The following is a 16462-nucleotide window of genomic DNA, read 5'->3' as shown; positions in this document are numbered from 1 at the left end:
ATTACCATGGTAATGTAAAATGTCATTACGAGAGAATATTGCCAGGAGCATTATGTGAACTCTCTGTATTATCTTTGCAACTTTTCTATAAATCTAAAATTATTCCAAAATAATGTATGTTAAAAATGTAGAACAGGGATCCCTGGGTGGCTCAGCGGTTCAGCACCTGCCTTCAGCCGAGGCGTGATCCCAGAATCCTGGGATCAAGTCCCACATCGGGTTCCCTGTGTGGAGCCTGCTTCTCCCTCTGCCTGTGGCTCTGCCTCTCTCTCTCTCTGTGTCTCTCATGAATAAATAAATAAAATCTTTAAAAATAATTTAAAAATTAAAAGTAAAAATGTAAAACAAACAAACAAAAAAACAATAACCAAGGTGTGGAACAGTCTAGAATATGTTACCATTTGTGAGGGGGCGAAAAAGGATATTCTCCTTCTGCATTTGTGCAAATATATACATTCAAACATGCACAGAAAATCTGCAGAAAGAGAGTAGGGGGTTTCTAGGGTACCATCTAGGCAGACTGCTTGGGAACAGGAAGGAATCAGGAGTGGAAGGGAGACCAAGTTCTTCACCATAAATACTTTTGCATTATTTTATTAAAAAGAAAAAAGTAACATGCGTGCATTTTATTCTTTACTTTGAAAATTTTTCATTATTTTTTTCCCTAGAATGTAAAACATTGGAGAAATTGCCGTCAATGTCCTCAAGTCTTGAGGCTGGACACTGGGGCTTCAGCTGTAGAACTGCTCAGGTTCAAGCTTCCTTTAACAGGAAACATTAACTCAGATGCTCAAGTAATTTTTTCTGCTATTCAGCTTTCCAGCTGTATGCAATTTTTTGAGAGCAAAAACTCAGATTTCGCTCCCACCTGAATCCAGATCTGGGGCCCTCGGGCAGGTGTGCCATGTGTGCAACCATCCTCAACTGCTTATGTCTACCTGCTGGAGCAGGCTCATACCTTCAGATTGTCACCTGCCTCACATCTCCCAGGGCTCACTGGGCCAGGAGCTGCAGGGTTGGGGCTGGCCTCTCCTCCCCTCATACATGGATATGGCTTTACTAACCCACTGGTCATATTCTAGATATTTACTGGGTTTTTTTTTTTCCTGCTTTATTCTATCAATCACTGAGAGGCATGTTGAAATCTCCCACTATGACTGTGGATGTGTTTTTCTTGTTTACTTGTCTACTTTTTATTTGTTTTTATTATTATTTTTAAATTTATTTATTCATTCATTAGAGACACAGGGAGAGAGAGAGGCAGAGACACAGGCAGAGGGAGAAGCAGGCTCCACGCAGGGAGCCCCATGTGGGACTTGATCCTGGGTCCCCAGGACCAGGCCCTGGTCTGAAGGCGGCGCTAAACCACTGAGCCACCCGGGCTGCCCTACTTGTCCACTTTTTAAATGAGTATATTTAAAGTATACAATTTGGTGGTTTTTAATATGTTCAGAGAGTTGTGCAACTGTCACCACTATGTTTTCATCAACCCCGCAAAAGTAACCTCATACCCATTAGTAGTTGCTCCTCTTTCCTGACCTCCTTCCAGCCCCTGGCAACCACTAATCTACTTTCTGTCCATAGAGTTGCCTACTCTGGGCATATTTCTGTTCACTTTTGATTTATAAACTCTGAGGCTAAATTATTAGGTATGCGGAAACTGAAAATCATATTTTCTTGATGAATTGAACTTTTTATCATTATGATTTGTGCCTTAAAGTTTATTTTGTCTTATATCTGTATAGCTACACTAGCTTTCTTTTGGTGTTTGTACAGTATATCTTTTCTCAGCCTTCTGCTTTCAACCTTTACAAGAGAGGTATCTGAGAAACAACAGAGTTGAATTTTTAAAATACTTTTTGACAATCTTTATCTAGGACTTTTAGTCCATTTATATTTAATATAACCTCCAGTACAATTGGTTTAACTCTCCTATCCACAATCTACTCCTTTTCTGCTTTGCTATACTTGTTCTGTTTGTTTTTTTGCTTTCATTCAAGGGACTGAGTGTGTACCATTATGCCATTGTGATATTGCAATATGGTAAGAAATATATATATTTTTAGATAACATGATTGAATATATATACACATGTACATATATACATGTGGTCTTTGACCTATGTTCTTGGCACAGAGTTCCTAAAACTCTTGTGATTTCCTGATAGGGATGACAGGAGTGTCTTTTGTTGTCCTAACAAGCCTCTTTCCACCGTATCTGAGTTTATGATAATGAGGTGACTCTTGGTGGTCCCCCTAGAGAGCTTCAGGATGGGGTCTGGTTATCAGAGGAACAAACCATGTGATGAGTGATTAGAGGGCTAGAACTTGCAGCCTTAACCCCTCACCTCTGAGGAGGGGAGAAGGGGCTGGAGGTTGAGCTAATCATCAATGGCTAATGATTTGATCATCCATGCCTACATAATGGAACCTCCATCAGTGTTTGGGATTTAGAGAGCTTCCAGGTTGATGAATGAATATACCCATGTCCACAAAGGGTGCTGCACCCTAATTCCACTGGGATAGAAATTTCTGAACTTGGAAATTTTCCAGAGACCTCATCTATATACCTTTCTTCTTCTGGCTGTTCATCTGTATTCTTTGTAATATCCTTTGTATCCTTTATAAGTCAGTAATAGTGTTTCTCTGAGTTTTATGAGCCATTCCAGAAAGTATTAAGCTTGGGGTCTGGAGCTATGGGAACCTCTGACTTTGTAGCCAAGTTAGATAGATGTGAGTATCCTGGGGACCTGTTACCTGCCAATTGACACCTAAATTCAGGGCAGTTCGTTGGACCGATCCCTTAACATGTGGAGTCTGATGCTAACTCCAGGTAGATGATGCTATATGCCAAATTAAATTATTTGTGCCTGGAGAGTTGGAAAATTGGTTGGTGTGGGGGAAAAAGAAACCATCCACTTGGTGTCAGAGTGTTTTAAGGAGAAGGTGGAAAGGAGCTCTTCTGCCACTGTGGAAGGGAGATGCAGGCCCTAGCACGCGCCTCTTAGCCTCCGACCTGGCAGTCCAGAGCACCAGGCAGAGAGCAGGCACTTCAGTGATAAAATGAGTTTATAAAGGGCCAATGAATGAGCAGTGTTCTGTCTGGAATCATTAGCTCTTAGGCACCAGAATAACACAGTGGCCCATTTGTGGGGCTGGGCAGGATTCCCATTTGGTAGCCCCAGACCAAGGGGTCTCAGAGAGATACAGGCCTTCCTTCAGGGGGCTGACTTCAGCAGACCTGAGCTCCAGTCCTGACTTCACCACTAACTTGCTCTGTGACCTTGGACATCCCACTGCACTGCCCCTAGCCTCATTTTTTCTCATCTGTTCAATAAGGAGGCTGGACTGAATAACCAAAAATTCAGTAATAACAGTTAACACTTGCTGCATGTATATACCAGGTACTATTCTAAGTGATCTGTAGATATTAATTCATTGAATCCTCATAACAACCTTATGAGTGACACACGGTTATTTTTCCCATTTTTATCTGGAGAGGAACTTAGGCACACAAGGTCAAGTGACTTGATCAAGGTCACTTAGGAGGTAAGTAGTGGGTTACTTACCTTAGGAGGCCTAGCTCTGGAGCCAATGCTTGCAACCACTAAGACTTTTGCTTTCATTACACAGATCACATGTAAACCAAGGAAACCCAAGGAAAACAGAATTCCAGCATCTACATCAAAATATCCTCTTTTCTCAGTCCTTACAGTCCTTATCAGTATGCTACTTTAGTCTTACAGAGGAGTTACTATGGTTCTGAACTTCAGTTTCCATGCAAGCCCATCTCTCACTCCATCCAGCAGGAGGAGAGGGCTTTTGTGGGGACCCAGGGAATTTCTTCAAACAGGAGACAGAGGTCTGAGATTCCTGGGGTAACAGGCAGCCTCCGATTGGGAAGGAGGCTGTGAGGGAGAAAAGAGCTGATGCAGCCCATGGGGCCCAGGCTAAATCCCATGCCAGTCTTTGCTTCCCCGAAACCAGCAGAGGGCCTGGAGTAAAAGTTCTAGATAACTGTCTGCAGGATGAATGACAGTTCAGGGGTTCCAGTGCCATTCTGATCTGGTTTACCATCCTGGGTTGCTCACTGTGCAACATGGGCCTCTGGCAGGAGTCCAGTATCTTTCCAGCACACTTAGAATAAAATCCAAACCTTGGTCTCCAAGGGGCACATGATCTGACTCCTGCTGACCCCTCTGACCTCATCTTTTAACCACCTTTGGCCTCGATCATCTTCAGTTATATTGGCCTTCCTGGCTTCATATAAAACTCCTGCCTCAGAGCCTTTGAACTTGCTTCTCTCCCAAGATATTTGCATGGCTCAGTCCATCACTTCGAGGGTTCAAATGTCACCTTATCAGAGAAGCCTTCCTTGATCACTGTGTCTACAGAAGTCCCCTACCAAATCACCTCTATCATATCCCCCAGTATGGGTTCTTCCAGAGCACTGGTCACAAGCTGGAACCATGCCATCTGTTTGTTTACATATCCATCATCCTGCTCCTCCACACTAGAACATACACGCTTCATGAGGGCAAGGGCTTTGTCTCGTCCACTGGGCATTCCTCAATTCCTCCTGCCTATGATCACAGTGGGAGCAGCCTTCTCCTAACTTCCCAGGCTGACCCCTCCTCTTACCTTCATGCTTCTGGAACTCCTCCTCAGAGAAACTGGCATCCTTGTGCGAGAGGTTGGTCATGAGCTGCTTGTTCTCCTCCTGTAGCTGGGCGATCTGGGAAAGGAGGTCCTGTGCCTCCCCCCGCCATACATCCTCCACCAGCTCCAGCTCCTGTGAAGGCGACGGGCCAGTGTGTGGTGGGGGAGTCATAGCTGCCCAGGGCAGCAGCCTCACCCCCCTGACCTTCGGGAGCTGCTTGGACCTGCCAGGGCTTTGGGGTGTTCCCTTCCCCATGAGGGCCAGCACACCAAGAAAAGGCCACCACTAGTCCATGTGGCAACTCTGAAATAAGTAAGAGGTGTCCTTCCTCTGGGCATAGCCTGAATTTGTGCTTTAGGACTCAGCCACACTAGAACTGCCTTAAGAGCCACAACTGTAAGGTCACGCCTGGGCCACGGTGGCCCTAGCATTCCCAAACTCTCTGGAGAGGTCAGAGCCCTGATCTGTGGACAGACCCTGAGTCAGGACCAACTTGCCTCCAAGGGAGAAAGAGGCTTCAAAGACCCTGGGGAGGGCAGCCCAGGTGGCTCAGCGGTTTAGCATTGCCTTCAGCCCAGGGCCTGATCCTGGAGACCTGGGATCGGGTCCCATGTCGGGGTCCCTGCGTGGAGCCTGCTTCTCCTTCTGCCTGTGTCTCTGCCTCTCTCTCTCTCTCTTTCTGTCTCTCATGAATAAATAAATAAAATCTTAAAAAAAAAAAAAAAAAGACCCCCAGGAGGCCACCTAGCCCCAGTGTTCCCTGTATGTCTGACAAGACATCTCTTTAAGCGGTCTTGGGCAACAGATTCACTTTACAACTCTGAGCCTGTTTCCTTTAGTGGGGGAGCCATAATATAAAAACTCACAGGGCTGATATGAGGATAACTAAGATCAGTCTATTAAAATTATTTTGTGAATGGGTGTAATCAAACAAACAGAAGTGTTGACAAGGACATGAAAAAGTTGGAACCCTCAGGCCTTGCTGGTGAATATCTTAAAATGGCACAGCCACTGTGGGAAACAGTCTGGCGGCCCCTTAATGAGCAAAACAGTTGTGACCAGCAATTCCAATCCGGGGATCTGCCCAAGAGAAATGAAAACACACGTCCCCACAAAAACTTGTATGGGAATGTTCATAGCAGCATTGTTCACAGGCACCAACAAGTAGAAACCACCTAGATATCCATCAACTGATGAACAACATGGATGGACCTTGAAAACATAATGCTAAGTGAAAGCAGCTAGGCCACACAGTGTAGGACTCCAGTGATAGGAAATATTCACAACAGGTACATCCATAAAAAGTATGGTGCTTGTCTAGAGTTGGAGGGTTGGTGGGGGAATGAGGAGTGGCTGCTCATGGCTATGGGTTTTCTCTCCCAAGTAATGAAAATGTCTAAAATCGATTCTGGTAGAAGTTATACATCTCTGTGAATAGATCAAAAGCCACTGAATTAGATGCTCTAAATGAGTGAACGATATGGTATATGACTTATATTCAATAAAGATACCAAAAAAAGGGAGGGTGCCTTTTGTAAAACCAGAAATTAAACATAGCACAACTGCTATTGCAATCAGGACATAATGCTGGTTTTTAAGGCATAGATACTGGAGCCTACTGACCGAGTTTGAATCCTGTCTCTGCCACTGACTAACTGATCCTGGAGAAGTTATTCAGTCTTTGGATGCTTTGGAAATGTGGAAAATAGTGTGATACCTACCTCTGAAGGCTGTCATGAGGATTATGTCAATGTTGGAATAGTGCCCAACACCCAGAAAATGCTAAGGATGTGTTTGCTGCATTCTGCTCCTCCTACAGCCTGTCACTAGCTGGCCCAGGTGGCCGGATAAACACGGCCTCCGTTCATCTTTTAAATAAATTCCTAAATCCCCATCTCCTTTGTCAGGAAACCTGCTGTAGTGGGGAAATGAGAGATAATAATTAAGTATTCACACAGCTGGTTCAAGGTCACCAGGCAAGGTGAAGGATCTGACCAGAGGGTGGAAGTGCTGGTGGCAGGATGGTGCAGGCGTGTGGCCCTCACAGGGGTGGACTGGAAGCAGAGGCAGGCTATTCTATGTTGTTCATCTCTGCTCCCATCTGGCAGAGGCTGAGCACAGAAGTCCCCAGGGGGCAATGGTTGAGTGTAACTGACTGTACATCCTGCTCCCTGGAACCTGAGGCTATGTGACCTTACATGGGAAAGGACCTTGGCAGGTGTGATTCAGTGAAGGACCCTGAGATGGGGAAGGTGTCCTGGGTTACCCAGATGGGCCCAATGTAATCATAAGGGTACTCGTAAGTGAAGAGGGAGGCTGGAGGGTCAGAGTCATAGATGATGTGGTGACAGAAGCAGAGGCCAGAGCTAGTGATTTGAAGATAGTAGTCTGGGGGCACCTGGGTGGCTCAATGGGTTAAGCGTCTGGTTTCAGCTCAGGTCATGATCCCGGGGTCCTGGAACTGAGCCCTGCATCGGGGTCCCTGCCAGCTGGGAGTCTGCTTCTCCCTCTCCCTCTGCTGCTCCCCTTGTTTGTGCTCTTTCTCTCTCCCTCTGTCAAAAAAAAAAAAAAAAAAAAAGTAGTCTGCTGGCTATGAGGATGGAGGAAGGGACCCCAAACCAAGGAATGCAGGTGGTCTCCAGAAAATGGGAAAGGCAAGGAAGTGGATTCTCCCCTAAAGCTGCCAGAAGGAATGAATTTCCTGACATTTTAACCCAGTGAAACTTAGGTGTAATTTTGACCTGCAGAATTTTATCTAGTTTATCCATATTGATGTGATCCATAAATATCATACTCTGCATTATCATAATAAATGTATGTTACTTCGAGCCAGTAAGCCATGGTAACTTGCTATGCAGCAATAGACTTTAACTCTCAGGGTTTCCTTTTTTACTCTGCCCTAAAAAGGGTTGGGGTTATGTGTGATTCTTGCCTCTGAGTGGACCACAGCGAATTTATTCTAGCCTCCACATCATCTAAAAAGCTCTTCCAGGAAGTCACCCCTGATTGATTACCTCCTTTGCCATTTTCAAACCTTATGCTGGCCTACAATGCTCAGTATAATCAGATCCCTGCATCTCCCTGATCTCACCTCTTACCTCTATTCCTTATATGCTCTATTTTAGCCACATGGGCCTTCTTTGTCTTCCTTTTTTTTTTTTTTAAGACTTTATTTATCTGACACACAGAGAGACAGAGACTGCACATGGAGCACAAGCAGGGAGCATCAGAGGGAAAGGGAGAAGCAGATTCCCTGCTGAGCAGGGAGCCCAATGTGGGACTTGATCCCAGGACTCCGGGATCACGACCTGGGCCAAAGGCAGATGCTTAACCCACTGAGCCACTCAGGTACTCCCTTGTGTTCCTTGAACACACCAAGTACATTCCTACCTCAGGGCCTTTGCACTTGCCATCTGCTTAGAATGCCCCTCTCCCAGCTCTCTCTGTGGAGGGTACCACACTTGATTCAGATCTCAGCTCAGATACCACCTCCTCAGGGAAGCCTTCCTTGACTACCCCCATCTATTAGACCCCCATCCTGGCCAGTCTCCTTCATATCCCTCTGTTTTATTTTCTTCATGTCATTTATCATAAGCTGAAAATTTAAATACTCTAAAAAAATATCTATCTCCTCACACTAGAATTACAGCATCCAACAGAGTAGTCACAAGCCACATATGGCTGCTGAGCCTTGAAAAGTGGCTGGTCTAAACTGACACTTGCAGTAAGGATTAAACATGTACCAGACTGGGGTGCCTGGGTGGCCCAGTCAGTTAGGCAGCTGCCTTTGACTCAGGTCATGATGCCAGGGTCCTGGGATCAAGCTCTATGTCAGGCTCTCTGTTCAGTGGGGAGTCTGTTTCTCCCTCTCCCTCTGTCCCTCACCCTGCTAATGCTTGTTCTCTCTAATAAATAAATACAATCTTAAAAAAAAAATATGCACCAGATTTTAAAAACATAGAAAAAAATGCAAACTATCTCTTTAATAATTTTTTAGGTAGTTGTGTGAGGTGATGGATGGTAACTAAATTCACTGTGGTGATCATTGCACAATATATACAAATATCAAATCATTATGCTGTACACCTAAAATTAATACAATGTTACATGGCAATCATCTCTCAATAAAAAATAATTTTGTATGTTGATTATATATGGAAATAATATTTTACATAGACTGGGTTTGTTATGATATTAAAATGAACCTCATCTGTGTCTTTTTATTAATGTGATAAGCCACATATTTCTGTGGGACAGCACTGCACTAGAAAGTCAGGTCCATGAGGGCAAAGACCTCGTCTGTTATGGTCATTGCTATCTCTCCAGTGCCCAGAACAGTGCCTGATACATAATAGGTGCTCAATAAATATATTTGTTGAATAAGTAAATGAACATATACTGTTAACATTAGAGAGAACTGTATCTGCATAGCTGTCACTTTCTAAGCCTATCTGTAATTTTCCTGTCTTTCCAGGTACCTACCCACTATGCAAGATGAAGATCCAGCTTTCCCTGTCTCTACACTGCCCATATCACCTAGGAGTGCACTCTGTATGCTCTGGCCCATCAACAGGGTTGCAGACTGAGCAACCAGATAGAACATGTTATGATTGTGGCCTGAATCTGTGTGATGAGAAGAACTGAGTCTGGGGGTGTACCTGGGGGAGGGGCTGATGGAAGACAGGGTGCATGTTTTACTGGAGCCACATGTGCTGAGAGAGAGTGAGAGAGAGGGAAGGAGGGAGGAATGAACAGACAAGCTGATAAGACCAAGGACATGCTCAGAAGACTTTTGTGGAAATAACACCGTGACGAGCCTTTGAGACTACAAGAAAAAAAAATCAGAGGAGTCTCTCTCAATCCTAAGAATACCAAGAAAAAGGGACCGGGGCTTGGATGGGAAAAGGATTTTGTCTTCTGATTTATGAGAAATCATCCTCCGTGTTTACAAACAAGGCCTGGCTCTGAACACGTTGGGGTTTACTTCCTGGCTGATAGCATTCCAGAAGTGATAAGGGCAGCTGGCTGGGAATTCCATCTGACTCCAGGCCTAGTGGCCTCTGATGGCTCCCAAGGGTGTCTCCCAGCCCAGGTGCTGCAGACTCAAATGATGGGGGTGGGGACACAGGTGCCAGGACTTCTAAGTGACCCGGGCTAAGGCCCTTGGCCCGAGTTAGTAAGAGGCAGCCTTGTGAAAGGATTTCAAAGATCCCTTCCCCCTGTTCTGTAAGAGAGAACGGGGGGTGGGGGTGGGGGGGAGAATCTGGGGTAGGAGAAGGGATGTGGAGATGGGGGTAGGATCTCCAATTTCAGCCTATGAACACCTCACTGAGAGTCTCTCCAGGCCTAAAGACAACAGTTAACACTCCTAAGGCCCTCAAAACCGGCCACGCTCTGTCCCAAACACTTGATATAAGTTAACCAACCCTTTTCACCCCAACCCGATGAGATGAGTGCTATTATCATTCCCATTTTACAGCTAAAGAAACTGAGGCACAGAGAAAAGAGGTGACTTGCCTAAGATCACAATGGCAGGGTTTGTATATGTGCTGCCGAAGCAAGCCCTCACAGTGGCAGGGTTTGAAACCAGGCTGTCCATCTCCAAAGTCCCTGCTCCTGGGAGCTTGACATTAATTACAGGGCTGGGGCATTTTCAAGCTCCCAGTAGGATCCTGGAAATGTTGCCTCACACTCGGGAGCTTGGGTTTCCTTCCTGACCTCAGGGCATAGGGACCTCTGAGGACAAACACCTTGGAACCTCACAACACTCTTCACAGCTCTGCCCCCAGGTTAAGACCACAGACACAGCCCCTGAGGCTATTTTCCTTGAAACACAATAGGTTATAGCCTGCCAGGGAGCTTCAGAGAGGCCAAGTGTATTTCCTGAGGCCACACAGCAAGCCAGAGCCCAGGCAGGCACCCTGATTCCTCCAAGGAAAGGCGTTTCCTCCTATTCTCTGTCCAAATGGTCTCACAGAATCTTCCCGGGGCTGAGGTTGGGGCCGGAAACCACACATCTCCCACTTCCTTTTCCCCAGGCACCTTGTCTAGACTCCCAGCCCAATAGGGAGGCCCTGATTCATGTGCTCCAAGGGATTCCTGTTCATAGGGCAGAGGCTTAGATTGAAAGCTGCCCCAAAGGACGTCCTTCCCCCAAATCAGGGAAAAAGCACTAGTTACCTCCACTGGGGTTGGGATTCTCTCAGCACTAACTTGGGACAACCCTCCCCCCTCCATTTTCTTCATCTTTACAGGAAGATAATTCCTGCCTCACAGAGTTCTGTGAAGATTAAAGATAACACCAAGGAGGGGAAAACACCTCAGGTCAATAAACTAGAAGAAACCCTGGAAAACATTTTGCAAACAGAAATCCGAAGACTGGGGGTCAGTGAGCTGGGTGGCTGGAGGTCCCATCCCCTTTACTCTGGGGGGTTCTGGGGTGAGAAGAAAGGGGCTTGATGTCACATCTTCTTGGGTAACACTGAAGGGCAGAGAGGGCTTATTTCATTTCTGGAAAATAATATTGTCTAAGCAGTTTAGATATATCACACTTTAATTCTTCTAAGGTGGGTCTTACCACTATCACTATTTGACATGCAAAGAAGTAAAGCACAGAGAAGTTGAGTCCCTTAACGAAGACCACACAGCTATTCAATGATAAAAGTAGGGCTGGAACTCAGATCCGACTCGGAAGAACTGCCCTTTAATCTCTGAGGTGGTATATGCCAGGCGGCGCTGGCTGGACAATAGAGGGCCAGGGGCCGCGCTTCCTCCCTCTTCCATCCAGTGGGGTCTCTTCTCGAGAGTCCCCGCGAGCACACAGGTGTGCACCCACAGCGGCCCCATTCCCCGGATGCGCACACTGGGGCCGCTCGCTCGCTACCCACCTTCTGGTGCTTGCGCTCCTTCTCGATGCGGTCCATCCTCTCCAGGCGCAGACGGTCCAGCTCCAGGCGCAGCTCATCCAGCTCGGGCGCGACGTGGTGGCGGCTGACCAGCACCTCCAGGATCTCCAGCACACGCACGACCTTGGGCATGAGGCGCGCGATGGCCTCGCAGCCGTGCTGGTCGATGACCCGCTCGAACTCGTGGCCCACGAGCGACGCGATGTCGTACACGTCCATGACGGTCAGCTCGGCCACGTTCTTCTCCAGCGCCGACTCGGCCGCCAGCGCCGACCCTCGGTCCTCCTCCATGGCCCCCCGCCCGGCCTCTCCCCCCCGCAAACTCGTGCAACTCCCAAACTTGCGGCTGTCGAGGGCCGCGCCGGGCCGGGCCCAGCTGCGCCGCCGCGGGCGCCGCGCGCTCAGGGGTCCCTCGGGCGGGGGCGCACCGGGCGGCGGGCGGGCGTCCGCATGGGCGGGGGCGGCGGGGCCGGCGGGGGCGGGGGCGGGGGCGGGCGCCGGCTCGGCTCGGCCCGGAGCCTGCTCCCCCGCGGGAGGCGGCGGCGGCGGCGGCGGCGGGCAGGGCGCGCGTGCGCAGGCCCGCGGCGCCTCCCAAGTTGGGAATCCGAGTTGGGCGCAATGGAGGCGCAGAGTCCAGCGGGAGGGCGGCCGCGTCGCCCTCGGAAACCGCTCCGCCCGGGGATCGGCCCCTCGCCCGGGGCCGGGGGAGGAAGGGCGGCCGCGGCTCCTCCGGGAAACTTTGGCGGCGGCGAGGCCGGCTGCCCGGCTCCCCCCGCGGGGATGCCGCGCGCCCCGCCCCGATCCCGGCCTGGCGAGGGGCGCGCCCGGCCTCCGCCGCCCGAGGGCGCCCGGGTCCCCGCGGGCCCCGCCCCGCCCCGCCCCGCGCCGCGCCGCGCCGCGCCCCCGCCGACCAGGCAGCCCCGCGCCCCCGCGGCACCGTCCTCCCCGCGCCCCCGCGAGGCCCCGCGCGCCGCGCACTGTCCAGGAGCCGGCCGGGTCCTGGCTCCTCCTCTCCCACTGCCGCCGGGGAGGGGTCGAGGCTAGCCCGGGGGCGGGGCGGGGCGGGGGGACGCGGGCTCCCGACGCCGGGCGGCGCCTGGGGGGCGGGGGCGAACCGAGGGGTCGCGAGGTGGCCTCGGGATGGGGCCAGTCTTGGGGAGGGAGCGAGCACCACCCCCGCCCTCCAGCCCCCCAGCCGCGGGCGGAGCTGGCGGCGGGGCCCTGCGCTCCGGTGCCGGCGCCGGCGGGGGCAGAGGGACGGGTGGCGGGGTCCCCTGGACCCCGAGGCCGCCTGGGCTGCCCCGCCCGCCGAGCCCGTCCCTCAGCAGTTCCTGTGACCTACGCCGCTAACCCGAGGAGGTGAGGCCGGGGTTTGGATCTGGGCACCGTCGTCTGTCTCGTCCAAGCCCCCCGTCCCTGTGACCTGGCTAAGTCCCCTGGTCCACAGACACCCCGCCCCCAGCAGAGTCTCTCCTGAGCCAGCGAGGCCTCCCCGCCTCCCCAGTCGCCAGGCGGGGCTTCGGGACCCTTCTCTGCCTTTGCACAGCCCGTTGCCTCCTCCCACAGAAGTGCGTCTCCTACGCTGAGTTCTCGCCGTGCGGTTACACACACGCCTCCCCCAGGAGACCCGGAGCTCCCTGGAGGCATAAAAAAACTTCAGCGCCCTCATAGCGGTGAAGCCCAACCAACCTGGTACAAATCGATGAAAAAAATTTTAAGTTGAAAATGTATTGGACATCTATTTTATATTTAATTCTCGGTGCTTTACAAATAAATACTGCCTCATTTAATCTGTACTCCATCCGCTCTCAGAGTGTGGCCTGGTGATCACTGGGGTTCTCCAATACCCAAAGGGTCTCTGTGAGGTTTTCCCTCCTGCCAGCTTTATATCAGTATGAGGCGAGATGTTCTTGGTGTATTTAACACAGAACAGCATATCACAATAGATTGAACATGCAGAAGCGATGTGAGGATCCAGCTTTCTTATAATGAGCTAGACATTAAGGAGATTTGCAAAAATACAAAACAACACCACTGTTCTCAGTATTTTTGTTGGTTTGGGAGCATAGTTATTTATTTATTTTTAACAAAAATATGTGTGTTAGGGCTCCTGCCTGGCTTAGTGGGTTGTCTGCATTCGACTCAGGTGATGATCGGGGGTTCTGGGATTGAGCTCCCTCCATTAGGCTGGAGTCTGCTCCTCCCTTTCCTTTGCCCCTCCCCCCACTTGTGCTCAGCTCTCTCCCACTCACTCTCTCTCAAAAAAATAAATTCTTTAAAAAATATATGTATGTTAAAATGCAATGTGTCTGCTTTTGAATCAATCAATATTTTTTTAAGATTTTATTTATTTATTCATGAGAGACGCAAAGAGAGAGAGAGGCAGAGGGAGAAGCAGGATCCAGGCAGGGAGCTCAACCTGGGACCAGATCTCCCGCTTCCAGGATCACGCCCTGGACCAAAGGCGGCGCTAAACTGCTGAGCCACCGGGGCTGCCCTGAATTAATCAACATTTTTAAGAAACAGTTTAAATTTCTAGTTACAGTAGATATCCATAGATATAACCCACCTAACAAAATCTCCTTAGCGTCTTCAAGTTTTATTTTTTAAAATTTTATTTATTTATTCATGAGAGACAGAGAGACAGAGGCAGAGGGAGAAGCAGGCTCCCTGTGGAGAGCCCAGATTGGGACTTGATCCCAGGACCCTGGGATCATGACCTTAGTCGACCTGACCTCAACCACTGAGCCACCCAGGTGCCCTTAGTCTTCAGCTGTTTTTAAGAGTGGCCTTGGAAAAGAGTCTCTGAGACCAGAAGATTTGAGAACAGCTGTGTCACAACGTCCTAAGAAGTATTATCCCAATTTTACAAATAAGCAAACTGAGTCACAGAGTGGTCAAATAGCTTGCCCAAGGCTTGGCAACTTGTAAGTGCTAAAACCAGAGGTCAGGTCTGTGCACAGCAACCCAATGAGGTAGACATGTGATTATCCCCATCCTGAATCAAGGACAGTGAGAAATAGGGAGGGGCATTAGCTTTCCATAGCTAATGTAGCAAATTGCCACAAACTTGGTGACTTAAAACAATAGAAATGTATTCTCTTGACATTCTGGAGTCCAGAAGTCTATAATCAAGGTGTTGGTAGCATTGTGCTCACTCTGACTCTTGGGAGGATCTTGCCTTGTCCCTTCCAGCCTTGGGGATCCTTAGTTTGTGGCCATACCACTCCAGGTTCTGCCTCTGTCTTCAGGTGGCCTTCTCCGTGTGTGTCTGTCTTCTTCTTCTTCTTCTTCTTCTTCTTCTTCTTCTTCTTCTTCTTCTTCCTCTTCTTCTTCTTGTGTGTGTGTCTGTCTTCTATATCTCTTATGAGAACACTTGTCATTGGATTTAGAGCCCATTTGCACAATCTCAGAAGATTCTTGACTTAACATCTGCAAAAACTCTTTTTTCAAATAAGGTCTCCAGCTCTGGAATTGGGACATGGAAGTATATTTAGGGGCAGGATGGCACCATTCGACCCACTGCAGGAGGTTAAGTAACTTGCTTAGGGCCCCACAGCTGGGAAGGATGGAGCTTAACCCAGTGGGTGCCCATGTTAAATGAAGGAATAAATAATGTGTGCTCAGATTGGGGCAGTTTTGCCCTCAAGGCAGCAAAGATGTATTGAGCATCGGCTGAGTGATACAGGGATTGAGGAATGGAGGGCCAGCCTGAAGCCTGAACTTGAAACCGGGGCAGGAAAGGGGTAGGAAGGAAAGGGGGAGGCAGAAGTCTGAGGTGATGGGACACCTGCGTGGCTCAGCGGTTGAGTGTCTGCCTTCAGCTCAGGGCATGATCCCAAGGTCTGGGAGTCAAGTCCCACATCGGGCTCCCAGCAAGGAGCCTGCATCTCCCTCTGCCTATGTGTCTGCCTCTCTCTGTGTGTCTCTCATGAATAAATAAAATCTTAAAAAAAAAAGTCTAAGGTGACCCCAAATGGTGATTCTGTGTGCCTAGGAGAATGGCCACAGTCTTAAGTCAGGAGAGCCCATCAAGTTTGGTCTGCCAGAGCCTCTTCACATCCTAACCCTGGTGCAATTGAGGTATGTGACCTTGGGCAAGGCACATGATGTCTCAGGGCCTCAGCTTCCCATTCTGTTAAATGAAATCACAGAGGATAATTGTTATTATCAAACAAATCAACATATGTGCTGGCTTCACTCAGTGTTATAAAACTGTTAGCTTCTGTCATCATCACCATCATCTTTGAAGATAACTAGAGGAGATATCTGGTCTGGGTGTAGATGTAGCTGTTGAGTTGACAGCTGGGTATGTGGACCTGGAACTCAGGACTAGAGCAATGTTAAGACCTACACTGATGTTCATTCATTCAGTATTTTGCTCTTAATATATTCCAGGTGCTATGCTAAACCTGTGGGATGTGGCAATATGCAAGAGACAGGATTGCTGCTCTTGTGGGGAACAGACAAGAAACAAGTAAAAACAAAAATCAACTCATTTCAAATAGAGCAAGAGAGTGTTGAAAAGGGAGAGGAGAAGCAAGAAATTAGTGTGTCCCCAAAACCAGGTGTGTTAGTACAATTCAATTGGAGAAAGAATCCCCCACACTGTATTATTTCAACTATGAATATTTTATTTTATTTTATTTATAATAGTCACAGAGAGAGAGAGACAGAGAGAGAGAGAGAGGCAGAGACACAGGCAGAGGGAGAAGCAGGCTCCATGCACCGGGAGCCCGATGTGGGATTTAATCCCCGGTCTCCAGGATCGCGCCCTGGGCCAAAGGCAGGCGCTAAACCGCTGCACCACCCAGGGATCCCTCAACTATGAATATTTTAATCTGTATTTCTGAAACACACTGAAACCATGTATCCATATTATCACCTTTGAGAAATTA

General features: G+C 48.8%; 1 protein-coding gene across 5 annotated transcripts in view; it reads right to left on the bottom strand.

Moving 5' to 3' along the window:
* The window catches only part of RILPL1 (Rab interacting lysosomal protein like 1), a 45575-nt gene extending 33593 nt beyond the window's left edge, over positions 1 to 11982 (bottom strand). For 2 of the 5 annotated variants that reach the window (XM_072802220.1, XM_072802218.1), the window contains exons 1-2: positions 11547 to 11981; positions 4641 to 4791 (exon numbers count right to left, since the gene is read on the bottom strand). In XM_072802220.1, coding sequence (XP_072658321.1) covers positions 4641 to 4791; positions 11547 to 11855 — 460 coding nt within the window. In that variant the 5' untranslated portion in view covers positions 11856 to 11981. Of the gene's footprint in view, positions 1 to 4640; positions 4792 to 11546 lie in introns of all 5 variants that reach the window. The other 3 variants (XM_072802221.1, XM_072802219.1, XM_072802223.1) reach the window with 3 other exon arrangements.
* Positions 11983 to 16462: the final 4480 nt, after the last annotated feature.

The sequence above is a fragment of the Canis lupus genome, chromosome 27 (genome assembly GCF_048164855.1).
Source record: "Canis lupus baileyi chromosome 27, mCanLup2.hap1, whole genome shotgun sequence".
Taxonomy (NCBI): Eukaryota; Metazoa; Chordata; class Mammalia; order Carnivora; family Canidae; genus Canis; species Canis lupus.
Note: the sequence above shows the minus strand (reverse complement) of the source record. Positions and strands in the feature narration are given on the sequence as shown.